General features: G+C 44.1%; 1 protein-coding gene across 1 annotated transcript in view; it reads right to left on the bottom strand.

Annotated features, from left to right (window-relative positions):
- The window catches only part of LOC144598696 (E3 ubiquitin-protein ligase DZIP3-like), a 74,686-nt gene that overhangs the window by 37,428 nt on the left and 13,183 nt on the right, over positions 1-24,075 (bottom strand). The window contains exons 4-10 of the mRNA XM_078408998.1: positions 19,341-19,390; positions 16,764-17,078; positions 10,552-10,857; positions 8,979-9,629; positions 8,364-8,411; positions 4,515-4,603; positions 842-895 (exon numbers count right to left, since the gene is read on the bottom strand). Of these exons, the coding sequence (XP_078265124.1) occupies positions 842-895; positions 4,515-4,603; positions 8,364-8,411; positions 8,979-9,629; positions 10,552-10,857; positions 16,764-17,078; positions 19,341-19,390 (1,513 nt within the window). The remainder of the gene's footprint in view (positions 1-841; positions 896-4,514; positions 4,604-8,363; positions 8,412-8,978; positions 9,630-10,551; positions 10,858-16,763; positions 17,079-19,340; positions 19,391-24,075) is intronic.

Genomic DNA, 24,075 nt, shown 5'->3' with positions numbered 1-24,075 from the left:
TAAGGGACTGTACTAACAAAAAAGTCCTCAAGTTTATTCACATGAAATATTCACAGCCAAAATCTGAAGCTAATTTGCTATATGATTTTTTGAAATGTTATTTGGTATCTTGACTGACTGAATTTCAACTGAGAAACACACATTTATTTACTGTGAGTGCTGTGTGCAGCCACTGACTTGCCTGGATGGCAGGCAACGGTATGAGACCTAGAAAACAGCATTATTTTCCCACTGTAGTTGAAATAATAGAGGCTATTTCCTCAGCGTTGATATCAATCTCCAGTGGAGTCTAAGATAACTATGTCTGTGCATCGTTTTCAAAAGCAGTTATACTGACTCCTTTATATTTTGGCACTGGTGCTGCATTTTAATGTCAACTAGACCAAGTGGACCCAAACCTCTCCTGCATTGGTGCAGCACCCTCTCCTCTCCCCCCTCCCTCTCCCCTCCCCCCTCCCTCTCCCCTCCCTCACTTGGAGATAGATTTAAACTTTAAAATGTGAATAACTTCAAAAATATAACCGATTTCAATGAAACTTCTTCCATTAGCACCAAAGGGACGACGGTGAGCAAGGTGGGCCTAAAATTGTCGCGCTATAGTGTACCGTTTTGGCTGTAGTTCAGGAACAAACAAACAAACGAGTTTTAGTATATAGATGCTGTGCTGCATTGGAAATGATTTGTATTCCTGCAATACCTGACTGCAGGTCTGCATCTGTCAAAAACTATTGAAGCTATCGTGATTTTCATTACAATCAAGCAACAACTACTTCAGTAACTGATGATTGTTCAGGAAGAGCACTAAATTTAAAGTAGACTTCACAACATTGCAATATTGTACCTTTTTCCCTCTTGCCTTTTTTCGCCTTTTCCTTGATCTCGAGTCTCCAGTAGCCTATGAGCAGAGAAATGACAGTGGATTATTTTATTTTAAACTTTATGCATTACTATAAGGTGTCACATTTCAAAGGAACGTATTTATAGACTTGCAGAAATAAAGTCATAGTCAAAGTCAGCAAGAATGGAATCAGGCCCATCGGCCCAACTTGCCCACACCGACCAACATGTCCCATTTACATTAGTTCCACCTGCCTGCATTTTGCCCATATCCCTCTAAACGAGTCCTATCCATGTACCTGTCTAAATACCTCTTAAACATTGCGTTAGTCCCAGCCTTAACTACCTCCTCCGGCAGCTTGTTCCATACATCCACCACCCTTTGTGTGAAAAAGTTACCCCTCAGGTTCCTATTAAATCTTTCCCCCTCACCTTAAACCTATGACTTCCGGTTCTCGATTCCCCTACTCTGGACAAGAGATTATCCAATCTATTCCTCTCGTGATTTTGCACACCTCTATAAGATCAAGTCGTGGAATCATACAGCACAGAAACAAGTCCTTTGGCCCAACTTACCCATGCCAACCATGATGCCCAAATATACGACCCCCACCTGCCCACATTTGGACTATATCCCTCTAATCCTTTCCTATCTATGTACCTGTTCAAATTTTCTTTAAATATTGTTATGGAACCTGCCTCAACAACCTCCTCTGGCAGTCCATTTCACCTTGCGTGTGTAAAGGTTGCTCCTCAGGTTCCTATTAAATCATTCCCTTCTCACCTTAACTCTATTTCCTCTGGTTCTTAATTCCCCAACTCTGGTTAAAAGACTGCGCATTCATCCTGTCTAATACCATCATGATTTTATGACCACTGAAAGATCACCCCTCATCCTCCTGTGCTCCAAGGAATAGTGTCCTAGCCAGTCCAACCTTGCACTACAACTCAGACCCGTGAATCCTGGCAACATCCTCGTAAATCTTCTCTGTTCCCTTTCCTGCTTAACATCTTTCCTATAGCAAGGTGACCAAAACTGAACAAAATACTTCAAATGCGGCCTCACCAATCTCTCGTATAACTATAATGTAACATCCCATCTTCTATACTCAATACCTTAACTGACAAAGGCCCATGTACCGAAAGCCTTCTTCACTACTCTATCTACCTGTGACACTACTTTCAAAGACCTATGCTCTACAACACACCGTGCCCTGGTTTGGCTTGAATTAAGCAACCGATTTTAATCCAAGTTCCACGATTACTTTTAGAAAAACATCTTGGCTTGGTTGCCAGAAGATGTGAGCAAGGACACAGATAAAACTGGAACTGCCATCTCTTCCTGGACCGATGTTATGGCCAGGTCATCTCAACCTTCCAATGTAAAATGGAAAGTACTCAATGACAGAATTCTTTTTTGAAAAACTGTAAATGCAAAATAAATATCAAGTATTCATTCCAAATCTTTCAGGGCACTCTCTTAATTATGGACATATTCTATTTTGACAGATTTGGACTAATACTGTTCTGAAACTGTATGAAAATGGCTACATTAAGTAAAAATAATTGAACGTTTATGCTTCATGCTACTAGAATTACTAGGTTAAACCTTTTCCACACACAGATCAACAATAAACTTTGTAAAAATAAATGTCAGTCATAGTGTGGAAACAGGCCCTTCGGCACAACTTCCCATGTCAACCAACATGGCCCATCTACACTGGTCTCACCTGCCTGCGTTTGGCTCATATTCCACTGAACCTATCCATGTCCATGTCCAACTGTAATTTACACGTTGTGATAGTACCTGCCTCAACTACTTCTGTTGGTCGCTCGTTCCATACACCTACCACCCTTTGTGTAAAAAGGTTGCCCCTCAGGTTCCTATTAAATATTTCCCCTCTCACCTTAAGTCCATGTCCTCTAGTTCTTGATTCCCTTATTCTGGGTAAATGATTCTGTGCATTTACCCAATCTAATCACCTCATAATCTTACACACAACTTTAAGATCATCCCTCATACTCATGCACTCCAAGGTATAAAGTCCTAGCTTGCTCAACCTCTCCCTATTGCCCAGGCCCTCAAGTGCTGGCAACATCCTCATAAATCTTCTCTGCACCCTTTCCAGTTTAACAACATCTTTCCAATAACAGGGTGACCAACAATGAACACAATACTCCAAATAAGGCCTCAACAATGTCTTGTACATCTGTAACATAACCTCCCAACTTCCATACTCAATACGTTGACCTATGAAAACCAATATGCCAAAAGCCTTCTTGACCACCCTAAATACCTGTGACACCACTTTCAAGGAACTATGTACCTGCACTCCTAAAACCCTCTGGTCTACAACGCTCCCCAGAGCCCTGCCATTCACTGTGAAGGTCCTGCACTGATTTGACTTATAGTAATTGAGTCTTACAGCGTGGAAATAGGCCATTTGGCCCAACGTCTCCACCCGGGCCAACGTCCCATCTACACTAGTCCCATGTGCCTGCTTTTCACCCTTCTAAACCTGTCCTATCCACATACCTGTCTAAATGTTTCTTAAATGTTTCAATAGTATCTGCCTCAAGTACCTCCTCCGGCAGCTTGTTACATGCCCCCATGACCTTTTGTGTGAAACAGTTACCCCTCGGGTTCCTATGAAATCTTTCCCCCCTCACCTTAAACCTATGTCCTCTGGTTCTCAATTCCCCTAGTCTGGGCAAGAGACTCTGTGCGTCTTCCCGATCTATTCCTCTCAAGATTATGTACACCTTTAGAAGATCACCCCTCATCCTCCTGTGCTCCAAGGAATTGAGTCATTGCTGGCTCAGCTTCTCCCTGTAACTCAGGCCTTCTAACGTTGTCAGAGTCCGGGCAACGACCTCGTAAATTCTCTCTGCACCATTTCCAGCTTGTCACCATCTTTCCTTTCACATAAATAGGAGGCCATGGCGGAAGACGCCTCCCAGGAGGCCACAGAGAAGTCGATGGCAAGGCCTACTTGAGCTGATGGAGCCTCGCGGCAGCGGTGGAGCCTCACGGGTCGATGGGGTCTCGCGGGTCGACCCGCAGTTGACGGTACGGGAGAACCACCATGAACGGGGGAGGGGGAGGGGAGAACAAAGGTGGACGGCGCGGGGTACTTTGTAACTTTGTCAGCGCCGTTTATATGGCGACTATTTGCATACCTTGGGTATGCAAGCAAAGAATTTCACTGTGCCTTGTCACATGGGACAATAAAGTACTCCATCCCATTCCACACGGTGACCAAAACAGAACACAATACTCTAAATGCGGCCTCACCAATGTCTTACACAACAGCGCCATGACTTCCCAACTTCAAGAGATAGCATGTGTCAATTCAAGAAGGTAACTCAACACCACCGTCTCAACAACAATTGCATTGAACAAGAATTGTCGGACCAGACAGGAAGGAAAAATACTACTTTGTTTGACGATCAACAAAAAGTAAAGAATACTGACGATGTAGACGATGACTACTGACGATCAAACATCAGAGTAGCTTGCTTCAAAGCCCTAAATTCTGTACACTGTTATGTGATTGCTTGCTTGCAAATAGTCCTGAATGTGTTTACAATAGCATCCAATGCATGCCTCTAGCAGCGATAAAGAGATACCAAAATGTGTGCAATTCTATCTTAGATTCAAAAAGTCACCAACATACTGCAGCAGGCACTGCAAATTCATCCTCTGAGGTATCTTTTCCTTTCTGCTCTTCTTTAGTAACGGTCACTTTAGCTTCAAGCTTTTGTCCTAAAGTACAGAGGATTAATTATTTTTAAGTATATTACAATTTCAATAAAAGGCATTCTGTCTGATAAATCTGGATTGCTAACTTGCATCAACTTTAGCTGGAACTACAAGTAAATATATATGACTCCTTGACTGTGAATACAGGAAATACAAAACCCAACACTTTGATGTAGTGATCTATCGATCTGTTCTTTCATGGATCTAATGAATTCAATTGATCAAGGTCGGTAGAGAAGCGGCAGTTGAAGGAGCGAGTGCGGAAATCTAAATTAGTTAATTGGTAAGTTAGTTAATTAGTAAATTAGTTAATTGATCAGCAAACAAAAGTAGGGCTTGCTCTTGGGGAGCAGCCTTGTTGAAGTGAAGTGCCTTGGGAGGTAAAGTGCGAGGCTTTGGCTCAAGTCTTCAGCGAGGAGACTACACTTGATTCGGTTCTGCATGTGTCCGATATTTAAACTTGTGACATATTGCAATGCAGAAGGAGGCTATTGGCAGCAGAGAAGTGAATAGGTTTCACTCAACTCTGAGTCTCATTTGTCATTCGTGATTTTTCCCACTGAATAAGTTCACACCCGCAGATAAGTTCACAACTCTGGGTGAAAAAGTTTCTTCTCACCTCAGTTTTAAATGGCCTCCCCTTTATTCTAAGACTGTGGCCCCTGGTTCTGGACTCCCCCAGCATTAGGAACATTTTTCCTGCATCTAGCTTGTCTAGTCCTTTTATAATTTTATAAGTCTCTATAAGATCCCCTCTCATCCTGCTAAACTCCAGTGAATACAAGCCTAGTCTTTCCAATCTTTCCTCATATGACAGTCCCTCCATCCCAGGGATTAACCTTGTGAACCTAAGCTGCACTGCCTCAATAGCAAGGACGTCCTTCCTCAAATTAGTCAGAGGTGCGGACAGGAGATTCTGCGGCAGCAGGTGAGACTCCAGGATGGTGTGTTGCCTCCCTGGTGCCAGGATCCAGGATGTCTCGGAGCGGCTGAACGGAATCCTCAAGGGTGAGGGGGAGCAGCCGGAGGTTGTTGTGCATGTTGGCACAAACAATATAGGTAGGAATAGGAAGAAGGTTCTGCAACATGAGTTTACGGAATTGGGTAAAAGACAGAAAAGCAAGACCTCCAGGGTAGTGATCACAGGATTGCTTCCAGTACCTCATGCTAGTGAAGGTAAGAACAGGAAGATAGGGAACATGAATATGTGGCTGAGGAGTTGGTGCAGGGGACAGGTATTTAGATTTCTGGATCATTGCGATCTCTTCTAGGGCAGGGATGACCTATACATAAGGGACGGGTTGCACCTTAACTGGAGGGGGACCAACATCCTAGGGGGCAGGTTTGCTAATGCTGCACGGGAGGGCTTAAACTAGATTGGTAGGGGAGTGGGATCTCGTACAGGACAGAGGCATGCGAGAGGCTAGAAGTTGGTATGGAGAGTGGTGTGGGAAAAGTTAGTGGACAGAATAGGCAGGTGAAAGGCAGAGAGAGAGGAAGGAGGGTTGGTTAAAAACTGCACGTATTTTAATGCATGGGGCCTGTCGGGTAAGGCAGGTGAGCTTAGGGCATGGATAGGTACGAGCGACTGGGACGTTGTAGACATGACTGAAACCTGGTTAAGAGAGGGGCAGGACTGGTAGCTCAATGTTCCTGGGTACAGGAGCTTCAGGAGAGACCGGGGTGAGGGAAAAAGAGGAGGGGGGGTTGCATTATTGGTTAAGGAGGATGTCACGGCAGTGATTATAGGTGATATTACAGATGGGTTGTCTAGTTAGGCTATATGTGTGGAGCCGAGGAACAAGAAAGGGATGGTCACCTTGTTCGGGGTGTACTACAGACACCCGAATAGTCAACGGGAATTAGAAGAACAAATATGCCAGGAGATTGTAGACAGCTGCAGGTCAAATAAGATTGTTGTAGTAGGGGATTTTAACTTTCCCAATATAGACTGGGAAAATCATAGTGTGAAGGGTTTAAATGGAGTGCAATTCCTCAAAAGTGTTCAGTAGAGTTTTCTTAAGCAGTATGTAGAGGCCCTCACACATGAGGGCAACGTTGGATCTAGTATTGGGAAATTGGGAAGGGCAAGTTAATGAAGTGTTTGTGGAGGAGCTTTTTGGGACCAGTGACCAGTTTGATTAGGTTTAAGATAGTTATGGATAGGGACGGAGTGGGTCCACGTGTTAAAATGCTCATCTGGAGGAAGGCCAACTTTGAGAGTATGAGAGAAAGTCTCGCTCAAGTTGACTGGAGCAGGTTATTTGAGGGGAAAGGAACATTGGCCAAATGGGTTGTTTTTAAAAGCATGCTAACGAAAGCTCAGGATATGTACATCCCCGTGAGAGTGAAGGGTAAAGCAGGCAAACGTAAGGAAGCTTGGCTGACGAGGGAAATTGAGGCATTAGTCAAAAACCAGGGGTCACAGTTTAAGAATAAGCGGTAGGCCATTTAGGACTGTAATGAGGAAAAAGTTTTTCACCCAGAGTTGTGAATCTGTGGAATTCGCTGCCACAGAAGGCAGTGGAGGCCAATTCACTGGATGTTTTCAAGAGTGAGTTAAATAGAGCTCTTAGGGCTAATGGAATCCAGGGATATGGGGAGAAAGCAGGAACGGGGTACTGCTTTTGGATGATCAGACATAATCATATTGAATGATGAAAGGAGGTTGCAAGAACTTCGGATGCAGCCAATGATCGAAGGGCTGAATGGCCTACTCCTGCACCTATTTTCTATCCTGTACCCTCCATAACTGAGATTCAACTAAACGGGTCTCTTCCCACCCCACTTTATCTCAAGCTATGAACATACCCTCCTATTGTTTTCTCTCATATGTGCTGATTTACTTTACCTTTAAAGAGAGCAATGATATTCCCTTCCACCATTTTAAATGAAAGCTTAACATTCTCTTTTTTCTAGGTAAGGAAATTTGTCCGAGTCTCTGTGCCTGTGATGTGATTTTTCATTGTACCTGTACCTCACCGTATTCATACATATTACAATAAATTTGTGCTTGAACAAATAACATTTTGAGTGGCTTAAGTCACAGATGAAAGTGCCAGTAGTTTTTTGTCTTGGTCTGATCATCAGTTCTGAGTGTGATTTATTGAAAAAAAACTATAATTATGTAGCTCAATATAAACCTTTTTAATTATGGGGATTTTCCATTCTCTTGATTTTGTGAAAAGTCATTAAACAATCAGTGTGGAGATGAAATATCTCCCATATCTCATTTTACACTACTGCCAAAATCACTGACTGGAAAAAATTCATCTAAAATCTGTATAATCAGATTGATCCAATATACATTATGCACAGCTGAGGATTAGTGAGAACTAGACCAAGTGGACCCAAACCTCTCCTGCATTGGTGCAGCACCCTCTCCTCCCCCATTCCCCCTCCACTTTCCTCCACTCTCCCCCCCCCCCCAAACTCCACCCCCCTTCTCCCCATCCCTCCCTTCCCCTCCCCCCCACGCCATTCCCCTCAGCCCCCCCTCCCTCCCCCCCAAACTCCCTCCCTAGGAAATAGATTTAAACTTTAAAATGTGAATAACTTAAAAAATATAACACTGATTTCAATGAAACATCTTCCATTAGCACCAAAGGAACGACGGTGAGTAAGGTGGGCCTAATATTGTCACGCTATCGTGTACCGTTTTGGCTGTAGTTCAGGAACAAACAAATAAACGAACAAGAGTTTTAGTATATAGATGAGTTAACCATTTCTCCAAAAAAGCACACATGACCACGGCAAGGCCTACCTGCAATCGGATCCTTTGCCAATGAACAAGCACAAACCGAATCAATACCTAAAGAAACAGAAAGACAATATCACACACAACGTCAAAGGCTACACGTATTTAGGTCTGTTTGAGCAAGAATTAAGCTTTAAATCCATGCTAATGTTGCAAGAAAATTTAAGTTTGAAGCAAGTAATTAGTCAGGAAGTTTGCTATTCATTACAATCTTATTAAGTTCAACCAATTTCACGTAATCTCTTCTTTCCCCTTTCTCTACAGATGTGACTTTTCTGTCAGCCTATGACAGTTTTTAAAGTAGTTATTAACTTGATAACTTTGAATGGCATCCAACCAGACAATCATTTTGTTTTCTCCACCATTCTCTCTCATTCCAACTTAAATACAGGTGTCTTCTCACATTTCTATTCTGATAGTGTTTGACCCAAAATGACTCTCAAGAAGGGTCTCGACCCAAAACGTCACCCATTCCTTCTCTCCAGAGATGCTGCCTGTCCCGCCGAGTTATTCCAGCATTTTGTGTCTATCTCCCATTGATGGTGCCTAACCTGCTGAGTGGTCCCAGCAGTTTCTAATTTTAGTTGGTTGGTGTTTAATATATAAATGAACAAAATTTACCTCTGTGGTGTTTAACAATAAGGTTTTCCAAAAGTTCAGACAGTGGTTTATTGAAGTACTTCTCCATGTATCTCCTTTCAATAAACACGATGCTCATTGGCTGCATCCGAAGTTCTTGCAATCTCTTTTCATCAACACCAAGCTGACCAAGTATCTCTGCAGCTTCATTCCACATTCTGTCAAATTTTTCATAGGTCAGTTCTTTGTGCAAGATGTCTTTCAAAAGATGCTCTCGCATCTCACAAATACGTCGCAGATAAGCTCCGGGAGAAGTGTCAGATCTTGCAAGCCTGCCAGTCCAGCCCTTTTTGGGACGGGGAAACTTTTTCATAAACACAGCAAGAAATTGAAAAAGAGGCAACGAAAAATGTTGCGTTTTTGATCTGTCTGCTGAATAAATAATATTGATCCATTTCTTTTTGAAGTTGCAAAAATCTGGTCCCTCCAAACGATTCTTGATCAGAACTTTATTCTTTGTAATTTCTTCTTCCAATTCTTCTGCTGAGACGTGGGCTTCAAAAATTTTCCGAACTATCTCTGTGCCTTCAACATGTATTAAATGAAGAAGGCGATATAGATTAACGTAGCACCTCTTTTTTAATAGAGGTTTGACTGGCAATTGAGGATCAAATTGTGGACAGAAAGGCCCAGCTATATGAAAAAAATAAAATTATAGGTCAAATATACTTATGCTTTCTTTAACGAGCTTGATAATAGAAAACTATTTGCAGCGAGTCTGTTTGCAACAGGATACTATGTTTGCCAGACCATATTTTAAACTCTTCCAGCTCAAAAGCAAAAGAGTAGAATGGTGACCATAATCCACCTGAAATGCCATTACAAAGGTGAGACTTAGTGCCCAAATAATGTCCATTGCATATACCTAATGTAACAACTTTCTTTTAAATTTAAGATAGCACAGCAGTTATATATAGGAGTAATAAATTAAAGGATATATATACATCGATCAGCCAAAATATTATGACCTGATGAGCCAAAACATTATGACCACCTGCCTAATATGCTGTTGGTCCTCCATGTGCAGCCCCATACACAGCAGGGTGCAATACACTGTGTGTTGTGACCACCATTTAAATTTCCTGTGACTTGTGCCACAGTAGACCTTCTGTCGGTTCGGACCAGACGGGATAGCCTTCGTTGCCCTCGCGCATTGATGAGCCTTGGGCGCCCAACACCCTCCTCGGACCACTGTCAGTAGATACTCACCACTGCTGACCGGGAGTACCCCACAAGCCTTGCCGTTTTCAGAGATGCTCTGACTCTGTCGTCTGGCCATAACAATTTGGCCCTTGTCATAGTCGCTCAGGTCTTTACTCCTGCCCATTTCTCCTGCATCCAACACATCAACTTCAAGAACTGACTGTTCACTTGCTGCCTAATATATCCCACCCCTTGACAGGTGCCATTGTAACAAAATAATCAATGTTATTCACTTCGCCTGTCAGTAGTCATAATGTTTTGGCAATATACATGACTCAAATTATCACAATATATTTTGCAACCAAAGGAAATTCAAACTTCTCTATAATTAGATAAAAAACAATTCAATTACTTTGTTCATCAAATGCTTTCAGGAAGCTGTTGATGTATGGTCCTAGGTAAGGAATATCATGCTGATGTTCCACTAATGTAAACCACATGTCTGCTACACACAGAATGGTCTTCTTGGTGAAGAGAATGTGTATAAAACGCTCGGCTCCTTCTTTATAGCTGTACTTGCATAAATCCTTGCTCTCCGATTCAATCAGCATTCCTGATTTCAGGAAGTATTCAGCAAAGGTCTTCACACCGTATTCCTCCAATACGTATTTAAAAACATCGGCATATTTCTTAATGAAGAACATGCAGCAGCTGTCACCTACACAACATAAAGCCAAGGGTCACATAATTATTGAAATAAGTTATTATATAAATTGAGCAGCCAATTTACAGAACCCGATGTTTAGAACGTATAGAAAAGACAGACAGGTGGGCAGAGGGGGTGGGGTTGCTCTGATGGTAAGGAATGATATTCATTCCCTTGCAAGGGGTGACATAGAATCAGGAGATGTTGAATCAGTATGGATAGAAATGAGAAATTGTAAGGGTAAAAAGACCCTAATGGGAGTTATCTATAGGCCCCCAAACAGTAGCCTCGACATAGGGTGCAAGTTGAATCAGGAGATAAAATTGGCGTGTCAAAAATGTAATGCTACGGTGGTTATGGGAGATTTCAACATGCAGGTAGACTGGGAAAATCAGGTTGGAAATGGACCCCAGGAAAGAGAGTTTGTAGAGTGCCTTCGAGATGGATTCTTAGAACAGCTTGTACTGGAGCCTACCAGGGAGAAGGCAATTCTGGATTTAGTGTTGTGTAATGATCCTGATCTGATAAGGGGACTAGAGGTAAAAGAGCCATTAGGAGGCAGTGATCACAACATGATAAGTTTTACTCTGCAAATGGAAAGGCAGAAGGGAAAATCGGAAGTGTCGGTATTACAGTATAGCAAAGGGGATTACAGAGGCATGAGGCGGGAGCTGGCCAAAATTGATTGGAAGGAGGCCCTAGCAGGGAAGACGGTAGAACAGCAATGGCAGGTATTCCTGGGAATAATGCAGAGGTTGCAGGATCAATTTATTCCAAAGAGGTGGAAAGGCTCTAAGGGGAGTAAGAGACACCTGTGGCTGACGAGGGAAGTCAGGGACAGCATAAAAATTAAGGAGAGGAAGTATAACATAGCAAAGAAGAGTGGGAAGACAGAGGATTGGGACTCTTTTAAAGAGCAACAAAAGTTAACTAAAAAGGCAATACGGGGAGAAAAGATGAGGTACGAGGGTAAACTAGCCAATAATATAAAGGAGGATAGCAAAAGTTTTTTTAGGTACGTGAAGAGGAAAAAAATAGTCAAGGCAAATGTGGGTCCCTTGAAGACAGAAGCAGGGGAATTTATTATGGGGAACAAAGAAATGGCAGACGAGTTAAACCGTTACTTTGGATCTGTCTTCACTGAGGAAGATACACACAATCTCCCAAATGTTCTAGGGGCCGGAGAACCTAGGGTGATGGAGGAACTGAAGGAAATCCACATTAGGCAGGAAATGGTTTTGGGTAGACTGATGGGACTGAAGGCTGATAAATCCCCAGGGCCTGATGGTCTGCATCCCAGAGTACTTAAGGAGGTGGCTCTAGAAATAGTGGAAGCATTGGAGATCATTTTTCAATGTTCTATAGATTCAGGATCAGTTCCTGTGGATTGGAGGATAGCAAATGTTATCCCACTTTTTAAGAAAGGAGGGAGAGAGAAAACGGGTAATTATAGACCAGTTAGTCTGACATCAGTGGTGGGGAAGATGCTGGAGTCAATTATAAAAGACGAAATTGCTGAGCATTTGGATAGCAGTAACGGGATCATTCCGAGTCAGCATGGATTTACGAAGGGGAAATCATGCTTGACAAATCTACTGGAATTTTTTGAGGATGTAACTAGGAAAATTGACAAGGGAGAGTCAGTGGATGTGGTGTACCTCGACTTTCAGAAAGCCTTCGACAAGGTCCCACATAGGAGATTAGTGGGCAAAATTAGGGCACATGGTATTGGGGGTAGGGTACTGACATGGATAGAAAATTGGTTGACAGACAGAAAGCAAAGAGTGGGGATAAATGGGTCCCTTTCGGAATGGCAGGCAGTGACCAGTGGGGTACCGCAAGGTTCGGTGCTGGGACCCCAGCTATTTACGATATACATTAATGACTTAGACGAAGGGATTAAAAGTACCATTAGCAAATTTGCAGATGATACTAAGTTGGGGGGTAGTGTGAATTGTGAGGAAGATGCAATAACGCTGCAGGGTGACTTGGACAGGTTGTGTGAGTGGGCGGATACATGGCAGATGCAGTTTAATGTAGGTAAGTGTGAGGTTATTCACTTTGGAAGTAAGAATAGAAAGGCAGATTATTATCTGAATGGTGTCAAGTTAGGAGGAGGGGGAGTTCAACGAGATCTGGGTGTCCTAGTGCATCAGTCAATGAAAGGAAGCATGCAGGTTCAGCAGGCAGTGAAGAAAGCCAATGGAATGTTGGCCTTCGTAACAAGAGGAGTTGAGTATAGGAGCAAAGAGGTCCTTCTACAGTTGTACCGGGCCCTGGTGAGACCGCACCTGGAGTACTGTGTGCAGTTTTGGTCTCCAAATTTGAGGAAGGATATTCTTGCTATGGAGGGCGTGCAGCGTAGGTTCACTAGGTTAATTCCCGGAATGGCGGGACTGTCGTATGTTGAAAGGCTGGAGCGATTGGGCTTGTATACACTGGAATTTAGAAGGATGAGGGGGGATCTTATTGAAACATATAAGATAATTAGGGGATTGGACACATTAGAGGCAGATAACATGTTCCCAATGTTGGGGGAGTCCAGAACAAGGGGCCACAGTTTGAGAATAAGGGGTAGGGCATTTAGAACGGAGATGAGGAAGAACTTTTTCAGTCAGAGGGTGGTGAAGGTGTGGAATTCTCTGCCTCAGAAGGCAGTGGAGGCCAGTTCGTTGGATGCTTTCAAGAGAGAGCTGGATAGAGCTCTTAAGGATAGCGGAGTGAGGGGGTATGGGGAGAAGGCAGGAACGGGGTACTGATTGAGAGTGATCAGCCATGATCGCATTGAATGGCGGTGCTGGCTCGAAGGGCTGAATGGCCTACTCCTGCACCTATTGTCTATTGTCTATTGTCTATTTAGCACAACAAGGTATTCACCCAACATCTGCCATTTACCCCAGAAACATATCTGGACCAGTATTATTTGCATCCACCAAAGAGATTTAACAAGGATATAAAATATTATTTGCATATGTATTTCAAAGTAGCGCATCATTGTAGAAGAAGCAATTAACTTGCTTAAAAGATTAAGCAAATGTTCTCTAGCTTATGTATTATGCAGAAGTGAATAAACAGCAGCTGATTTCAACACAACCCTGGTTTCTTTTTTTTTCTCTTTTTTTTCCTTTTAATTATCAAAAAATACTTTATTCAAGAAATAAATATATACAAAACATGTTCCTTCCAAAACTCCATCCGACATTCTCGGAGGCTATACATACATTCAATACACCAATTACATAAAATTACCTCCCACGCTTTTCCACTCATGTGGCCCACTGGCATGGAATCCCTTCCCTTATTTTGAGGGGCGTCTCCACCACACCCTGCCCCCCATGTCCAGCAGCAGAAGGACCTTAGACTGTGGTCCTCCCCCACAGGGCCTTGGCGTTGGCTGCACCAAGCTTCAGTGCATCCCTCAGCACGTATTCCTGCAGTCTGCAGCGGGCCAGTCGGCAACATTCCTCAACGGACAGCTCGCTCCGCTGGGAGGTCAATAAAGCTCGGGCAGAGCAAAGAGCGTCTTTCACCGAGTTGATGACCTTCCAGCAGCACTCGCTGTCAGTCTCTGAATGTGTCCCTGGGAACAGTCCGTAAATCACAGAGTCCTCTGTGACAGAGCTGTTTGGAATAAATCGTGCCAGGGACCCTTGCAAACCTCTCCAGACTCTCTTTGCAAATCCACACTCTGCGAAGAGGTGGGCAACCATCTCCTCTCCATAGCAGTCGTCCCGAGGGCAGAGTGCGCTGGTAGTGAGGTTCCAGCAGTGCACGAAGGATCTGATTGGGAGGGGAACCTCACCGCCAGCCAAGCCAGGTCTTGGTGCTTGTTGGTGAGTTCTGGCGATGAGGCATTTCGCCAGACAAGCTGGGCGGTCTGCTCTGGGAACCACGCCACAGGATCCATGGAGTCATTCCCCTGAAGTGCCTGCAGGACGTTCCGTGCTGACCACTGCCCGATGGACTTGGTCAAAGGTGTTGGTCCGGAAGAACCTTTCCACGAACGACAGATGGTGCGGCAATGTCCAGCTGACTGGCACATTGCGTGGTATCTGCGCCAGGCCCATCCTTCGCAACACCGGGGACAGGTAGAACCTCAGCAAGGCCCACGTGCCTTGGCTCTACGCTCCGCCTGATGCAGCCACACACGAAGGTGGCCATCAGGATGAGGGCGACGTTGGGCACGCTTGTACCCCTGTTGTCTGCCGACTTGTGCATTGTGGCCCGTTGCACCCGGTCCATCCTCGACCCCCAGTTGATCCCTGGCGTAGGAGGGAGAGTCAGGCCACAAGCGTCAAACAGCAGCCCCAAGAGCACCTCATACCTGATGACCAGATTTTCCCCTGTGATGGCGAGGGAGCCAGTTTCAGTGCTCCAGTTTCTTCCCCACCCTGGCTATTGGCTCCAGCCAATTTTTGTCACGCGCTTCAGCCCCCCCAAACCAGATCCCCAGCACCTTCAAGGTCCGGCTTGAAGGTGAAGGGGATGGAAGATCGGTCAGGCCAGTTGCCAAAGAGCATGGCCTTACTCTTCCTGCGGTTCACCCTGGCTCCCGTGACCGACTCAAACTGGTCGCAGATGCTAACTAATCTGCGGGCCGATCCTGGATCCGAGCAGAAGACGGCGACATCGTCCAAGTACAGGAAGGTTTTGACCTGAGTGCCCCCACTGCCTGGCAATGTCACTCCTCTTATGCTCACGTCCTTCCTGATGGACTCGGCAAAGGGTTCAATACAACAGACGAAGAAGACAGGGGAGAAAGGGCAACCCTGCCTGACTCCAGACCTGACAGGGAAGCTGTCTGATTCCCACCCATTGATTTGGACTGCACTACAGATAGAGCAGTTGGATCCAATTCCTGATTCCCTCCTCAATGCCCATTTTGGAGAGCACGTCTCTCATGTACGTGTGCGACACAACCCTTGTTTCTCCCCCATATCCAGTAGCAGTACAAGTCATGGTCACTGTGAATGCTCAAAACTTACCGGTAGGAACTAATGTCAAAGTACCCTTAACCTATGGCGCTATGATTTCATGGCACCTTAAAGCTCTCCTGGTGCTGCATTCTTACAATGAGTTAGGTTTCCACTCCCCCCAAAGTATTCCTAAAATCTAATGAATAAAGAAAGTTCAACGAAGTGACCAAACAACCTTGTAATTAAAATCTACATCAAATGTTGACTTCCCCACGCCTGAAAAAACAAAACGGCAAACTGGCAGAGAGTCTGTAATTCACACCTGACGAGAAACACATCTTTCCTTCAAGGAAGTGTGCACCAAGGAGAAGAAAATATGGCCTTTTATCTAGGACAAACACTGCGATGCATATTTCATGGCTTTATACAACACAGCAAAGAAGGTCACATCTGCACCATTAGGATAATATTTCAGGCAACTACTGTGCAGTGCTTTCCCGAAAGGCAATTATAAAATAATTTACATTTGATTGCCACTTTTCATATCTTCATGATGTTCCAAAGTATTTTCCCATCAATTATTTATTTTGGAAGTGCAGCCCCTGTTACTTTCACAATGTGCCAATTAGCCACGACACTTTAGGTCATCTCATTGACATCTGAGTCTCTCCTGCTTTTGTGTTGGTGAGGAGCAAGTTCATTTACTATTTGGAGTTAACCTACTGAAAATCACAGCATGAGATAAGATCAGACTACATACATACATTGCACTGGCTGGGTGTGCACATTCCTCTGGCTGAACCACCTCTAAATGGAAGCAAATGGAACAGCTAGATTTTCTTCTGCAGCCATACAGTAATGCCTGTTCATCCAAAAAGGCACCTGGTTTAATTAAGGTGAAAGGAATCTAATCCCAGGATGAATCTTCGAAATTGAAGGTCATTTAAAGAAAAAAAACCTGATAATTTCAAGTAAAATTAAACAAATGGAAAAGATACTCACTGCATCCTTGCATGTACTCTGCCCAGTTTAGTGCTTCTGCATTTAGAATCACTGAGTCCCGCATGTGGGAAACAAACTGTCTTAAAATTCCATTGTTGTTAATCTGTAAAAAGTGATCCAGCAGAACTCGAGTCCGGTCATTCCTGACTGGATTTCTAGTGATGTGATTCAAAGAGATGAAGTCCAAAACCCCAGATGTGAAGAGTTTGAGAATAAGGCGATCGACATCCAGCATTCCCTTTTCAATAGTTGCTCTCTCTGCAGTGAGTTCCCGCAATAAATAACACTTTTTAGGTTCTTCCGTTAACAAAAGCCCTGCACAGAAACAAACATAGAAAGATAACAAGGCAATTTTCAATCATTATAGCAAACATTTCATTGGGATTTCAGAACCTCCACAGAAAAAATGCATTATAAAGTGGCCAATAAGCCGCTGTAAAAAACAAACTGATGGAGAACTCAGTGGGCCCAGCAGCATTTGAAGAGGCAAAGGCATGGTCGAGAATTTGGACTGCGATTTTGCATCAGGACCAATATATATGGGCTCATAGGATTTGTGTACTTTCAGCAAGGCCAATATATGCTGCCCATCTGCAATTGCCTGGAAAAGGTCATGTTGAGCCAGGTGAACTGCTGCCAGCCTTCTGGTGAAGTGACAGCCATAATACCTTGAGTAGGGAGTTCCAAACATTTGACCCTGGGCTACATGGTGATCTTTGATTTGAAGGGAACTTTCTAAGCATCCATCTTTCAATCCGGTCACACGGTTTGGATCGAGGGGAGTAGATTGTCTCCAGCGGTTTGTGATCTATCCACAACTCAAACTCAATGCCATACAGGTATGCATGAAAGTGTTCATGGCCACACCAAAGCCAAAGCCTCATTTTCTGTCTGGGAGTATCTTCTTTCTACTTCCGTCAATGACCTGCTTGTCTACTCTATGACTCTCAATTGTCCCACATGCTTCTGTACAAGTACCCCTAGTGCCTTCTGGCTTCATTCATCCAATCCCATAGTCTGGAACTGGGTTTCCACAGCTTCAAATGAACAGGCAATTGTCAGTGTTTCCACTTATTCACAAAATGCTGGAGTAACTCAGCAGGTCAGGCAGCATCTCGGGAGAGAAGGAATGGGTGACGTTTCGGGTCGAGACCCTTCTGTCTGAAGAAGGGTCTCGACCCGAAACGTCACCCATTCCTTCTCTCCCGAGATGCTGCCTGACCTGCTGAGTTACTCCAGCATTTTGTGAATAAATCGATTTGTACCAGCATCTGCAGTTATTTTCTTATACCGTCAGTGTTTCCACTATTGTTAGTGTGTCACCTATCTCCAGCAACTTCCGACTTAAGCCATTTGATTTGCAACTTTGTTCAACCTGAACCCTGATTTGTTTCTGCAATTCAGCGCTAGAGTTGCGGCCCTCAGAAACGATGCAATCTTGTGTCAAACAGAGCAATGCTTTTCTCCTCTCTCTGTGTCGTCTGCCAAAACCCATGTCATAGAAATGTAGCATTTGTTTGAACCACATAATGCTTCTTCAAAGCAGCAACAGCCATCACATAATCTGTTACCATGACACCAGTTACCATAACATTGAGGTCTGTGGATGAGTGAGTGGTCCTTGCAAAATCCAAACTGAGAACTGATGAGAAGAGTATTGGTAAGAGTATCTTCTTGTTACTGTTGATTACAGCTTCTGTCACTTTGCTATTGATTGACAGTGGATGGTTTTGTCCTGCTCTTTGTGAACAGGATATACCTGGGCAATTTTCCGCATTTGTCCGCTAAGTGACAATATGGTAACAACAGCGAAAATGCTTGGCCACAAATAATTCTCCAGGTCTTTACATCATAGGAAGAATGCTTTATCACCCTATTACCATTACTGTTAAATGTTTCTTGACATCACACAGAGTGAAATAAATTAGCCAGAGACCAGAAAAGAGAAGGAAAAGCTGAGATGGATCAAACACTTGCCGGTTCTGGTTGCAGATGCGTCAGACTCATCTTTGGCACTCATGCCAAGCTGTGCCACCACTGGGGATGGGGATATTCATGGAGCCGCCACCTCCTTCTATGGCTATTTAATAGTTCACGACCATTTATACTTGAGGCGCAAGAAACTACTGATGCTGGAATCGTAAGCAAAAACAAAGTGCTGGAGAAACTCAGTGGATCAGGCAGCAACTGTGAGGGACAATGTTTCTGTTCGGAACCCTTCTTCGGGCTTCATCAGTATGACTTCATCAGTGTTTCACAAGTTACATTTAAATCAGGGCACAGTTGGAATAAATTTTGATCCCCTTGTTCATAAATGAGATTGTGGATTCTTAGTTGAGAAATTTCAAGGGTGCTTAAGGACAGATATATTTCCCACCTCTTGGGGGAAACTAGAACTTGGTAGGGAACATAGTTTCAGAATAAAATCAAGCCATCAGTTACCTTGCAGTTGGAATGATCATCTAACATATTTAACATTAACAAATAATGGATAAATGCCTAAGATTGTCAAACTGAAACTAGTTAAAACAAAAGATTGAAATCTCATGGAAACACAACATGATAAAGATTTATTACCTCTCCTTGGTTGGTAAGCCTCTCTGTTTGCATCGGATGCTTGTTTTGTTCTAGGAAAGATATGTTAGAAGATTTTAATTTAATTTCTCAACTAATTCAGCAGAGACTGAATCTCTGACCTTCTCATTTATTCTCATTGACTCTACTCGTTGACTTTATTTGTTGACGTTCCATGGACACACTGCATTGCTTTCTTCTGTGACCCTGGTGCTTTTTAAATCAACAGTTTCCAATCAGCTTTTTAAATTAATTCATGGGACGTGGGCGTTGTCAGCAAGGCATGTGTCTATTGCTCATTACTAGTTGCCTCAAGAAGGTGATGAGCCTCCTTGAACAGCTAAAGTGTAGCATTTTGCTACATCTGAATGGTTTAATAGCATAATAGAAGTTAAATGTCGACTTTATGACTGTGGGTTTGGAGTCGCAGTGAAACAAAGATAGCAGATTTTCTATCCTATCGAATATTAGCTAACTATTTTTTTTTTAAATAGTCTAGTGATTTTCTGTGAAGGTCGGAGAGAAGCAGCAGCCACAAGCAACGAGAGCGAGTATTGGCTGCAAGTAGGGGAGCAGCCTTGTCGAGGGAAGTGCATTGTGAGAAACGTGAGAGTCTTTGGCGTGCGAGTCTTCGGCGAGGAGGCTGAGGGAGAAGACTATGCCAAATGTTGGAGAGACAATAGACAATAGGTGCAGGAGGAGGCCATTCGGCCCTTCGAGCTAGCACCGCCATTCAAAGTGATCATGGCTGATCTTTCTCAATCAGTACCCCGTTCCTGCCTTCTCCCCATACCTCCTGACTCCGCTATCCTTAAGGGCTCTCTCTCTTGAATGCATTCAGAGAATTGGCCTCCACTGCCTTCTGAGGCAGAGAATTCCACGGATTCACAACTCTCTGACTGAAAAAGTTTTTCCTCATCTCAGTTCTAAAGGGTGAGACGTTGTACGGAAATGACAGGTAAGCTGAGTCAGTGTGATGTTTGCAGGATGTGGGAGGTCAGGGACACCGCTGGTGCCTCTGGCTGCTGCAACTGTGGAAAGTGTGTCCAGATTAAGCTCCTGAAGGACCGTGTTGGAGAACTGGAGAGGCAACTGGATGACCTCAGGATCATCCGAGAAAGTGAAACGTTCCTGGACAACACCTACAGCGACATTGTTACACCGAAGGCACCGGAAGAGAGAAGGTGGGTGATGATGAGGAAGGGAAGGAAGCTTGGAGTACAAGAGATCCCGGGGGTTGTACCTCTTGAAAACAGGTTCACCCTCTTGGAAGCTGTCGGGACAGAAGGCACTGCCAGTCTGAGCAGCGGACAAGTCTGCGAGGCAAAATGTGGCGCTGAGGGAAAGCCGACGAGACCGACGTCAGGCAGAGCCGTGGTAGTAGGTGAAAGGTACAGACAGGGGTTTCTGCGGCAACAGGCGGAATTGAAGGATGGTGTGTTGCCTCCCTGGTGCCAGGATCCAGGACGTCACGGACCAAGTGCAGAGCATCCTCAAGGGTGAAGGTGAGCAGCCGGGAGCGGTAGTGCATGTCGGCACAAACGACGTCAGGAAGAAGAGGAAAGAGATTCTGCAGCGTGACTTTAGAGAGAACGGAAAAAGGCTGAAAAGCAGGACCTCCAGGGTGGTTATCTCCGGTTTGCTTCCAGTTCCTCGTGCTGGTGAGGGCAGGAACTGGGAGATAGGGGATCTGAATGTGTGGCTGAGGAGCTGGTGCAGGGGGCAGAGATTTAGATTCTTAGACCACTGGGATCTGTTTTGGTTAAGGGTGAATTGTACGAAAGGGACGGGTTGCACCTCAACAGGCGGGGTTCTGCCAGGCAGGTTTGCCACCACGACACGGGTGGTTTTCATCTAAATAGTGGGGGGGGATGTCAAATGGGATGGACAAGGATGGAGTTAAAGGGAAAGAGGGTAGAGGAAAAGTTAAGAAAGATCCCAGAATTAACGGGTCAGAAAGCTCTTGAAGGGATAGGAGAGTATGGCCAAGTGTAATAGGAATCAATGTGAAAGGTGAGATGTGTAATGGATTAAAAGTATCATATATGAATGCGTAAAGTATAAGAAGTAAAGTAGATGAGCTTGAGGCTCAGTTAGAGATTGGTAGATTTGACATTGTGGGGTTACAGAGACGTGGCTGCAGGAGGATCTGGACTGGGAACTGAATATTCAGGGTTATACGTCCTATAGAAAGGACAGGCAGGTGGGCAGAGGAGGTGGGGTAGCTCTGTTGGTGAGGGATGAAATTCAATCCCTTGCGAGGGGTGACATATCGACTGACGATGTAGAGTCACTGTGGATAGCAATGAGGAATTGTAAAGGTAAGAAGACACCAATAGGAGTTATCTACAGGCCCCCAAACAGTAGCCCGGATATAGGGTGTAAGTTGCAGCAGGAGTTAAAACTGGCATGCTACAAAGGTAATGCCACTGTGGTTATGGGGGATTTCACTATGCAGTTAGACTGGGAAAATCAGGTTGGTTCTGGACCCCAAGAAAGGGAATTTGTAGAGTGCCTCCGAGATGGATTCTTAGAGCAGCTTGTACTGGAGCCTACCAGAGAGAAGGCAATTCTGGATTTAGTTTTGTCCAATGAACCAGATTTAATAAGGGAACTCAAGGTAAAGGAACCACTTGGAGGTATTGACCATAATAGGATTAGTTTTAATCTGCAATTTGAGAGGGAGAAGTTTAAATCAGAAATGTCAGTATTGCAGTTGAACAAAGGGGACTATGAAGGCATGAGAGAGGTGCTGGCCAAGGTCGACTAGAAAGGGATCCTAGCAGGAATGACGGTGGAACAGCAATGTCGGGAATTTCTGGGCATAATCCAGAAGATGCAGGATTATTTCATTCCAAAGAAGAAGAAAGATTCTAAGGGGAGCAACTGCGACTGGCAAGGGAAGTTAGGGATGGAATAAAACTAAAAGAAAAGATGTATAACATAGCAAAGAGTAGCGGGAAGCCAGAGGATTGGGGAACTTTCAAAGGACAACAGAAGGTAACAAAAAGGGCAATATAGGCTGAAAAGATGAAGCACGAGGAGAAGCTGGCCAAGAATATAAAGGATAGTAAAAGCTTCTTTAGGTATGTTAAAAGAAAAAGATTAGTAAAGACAAATGTGGGTCCCTTGAAGGCAGAAACGGGTGAAATTATTATGGGTAACAAGGAAATGGCAGAAGAGTTGAACAGGTACTTTGGATCTGTCTTCACTAAGGAAGATACAAACAATCTCCCAGATGTACTAAAGGATAGAGGATGTCGGGAGACGAAAAACTGAAAGAAATTTGCATTAGGCAAGAAATAGTATTGGGTAGACTGATGGGACTGAGGGCTGATAAATCTCCAGGGCCTGATGGTCTGCATCCCAGGGCACTCAAGGAGGTGGCTCTAGAAATCGTGGACGCATTGGTGATCATTTTCCAATGTTCAATAGATTCAGGATCAGTTCCTGTGGATTGGAGGGTATCTAATGTTATCCCACTTTTCAAGAAAGGAGCGGGAGAGAAAACGGGGAATTATAGACCAGTTAGTCTGACATCGGTGGTGGGGAAGATGCTGGAGTCAATTATTAAAGAGGTAATAATGGCGCATTTGGACAGCAGTAAAAGGATTGGTCCAAATCAGCAAGGATTTATGAAGGGGAAATCATGCTTGACTAATCTTCGGGAATTTTTTGAGGATGTGACAAGTAAAATGGATGAAGGGGAGCCAGTGGAAGTAGTGTATCTAGACGTTCAGAACGCCTTTGATAAGATCCCACAGGAAATTAGTAGGCAAAATTAGAGCACATGGTATTGGGTGTAGGGTATTGACATGGATAGAGAATTAGTTGGCAGACAGGAAGCAAAGAGTAGGAATAAACGGATCCTTTTCAGAATGGCAGGCAGTGGCGAGTGGAGTGCCGCAAGGCTCGGTGCTGGGGCCGCAACTATTTACATATATATTAATGATTTGAATGATGGAATTAGAAGTGACACTAGCAAGTTTGCAGATGACACAAAGCTGGGTGGCAGTGTGAACTGTGAAGAGAATGTTAGGAGGTTGCAGGGTGACTTGGACAGGTTGAGTGAGTGGGCAGATGCATGGCAGATGCAGTATAATGTAGATAAATGTGAGGTTATCCACTTTGGCGGCAAAAACAAGGAAGCAGATTATTATCTCAATGGTGTCAGATTAGGTAAAGGGGAGGTGCAACGAGACCTGGGTGTCCTTGTACACCAGCCACTGAAAGTAGGCGTGCAGGTACAGCAGGCAGTGAAGAAAGCTAATGGCATATTGGCCTTCATAACTAGAGGATTTGAATATAGGAGCAAAGAGGTCCTTCTGCTGTTGTATAGGGCCCTGGTGAGACCACATCTGGAGTATTGTGTGCAGTTTTGGTCTCCTAATTTGAGGAAGGACATCCTTGCTATTGAGGCAGTGCAACGTAGGTTCACGAGGTTAATCGCTGGGATGGCGGGACTGTCATATGAAGAAAGATTGGGAAGACTGGGCTTGTATTCACTGGAGTTTAGAAGGATGAGTGGGGATCTTATAGAGACGTATAAAATTATCAAAGGACTGGACAACCTAGATGCAGGAAAAATGTTTGCAATGTTGAGGGGAGTCCAGAACCAAGGGCCACAGTCTAAGAATAAAGGGGAGGCCATTTAAAACTGAGGTGAGAAGAAACTTTTTTACCCAGAGTTGTAGATTTGTGGAATTCTCTGATACAGAAGGCAGTGGAGGCCAATTCA

The sequence above is a fragment of the Rhinoraja longicauda genome, chromosome 12 (genome assembly GCF_053455715.1).
Source record: "Rhinoraja longicauda isolate Sanriku21f chromosome 12, sRhiLon1.1, whole genome shotgun sequence".
NCBI lineage: Eukaryota > Metazoa > Chordata > Chondrichthyes > Rajiformes > Arhynchobatidae > Rhinoraja > Rhinoraja longicauda.
The sequence above is the reverse complement of the archived record's forward strand: the minus strand, read 5'-3'. Positions and strand labels throughout refer to the sequence as shown.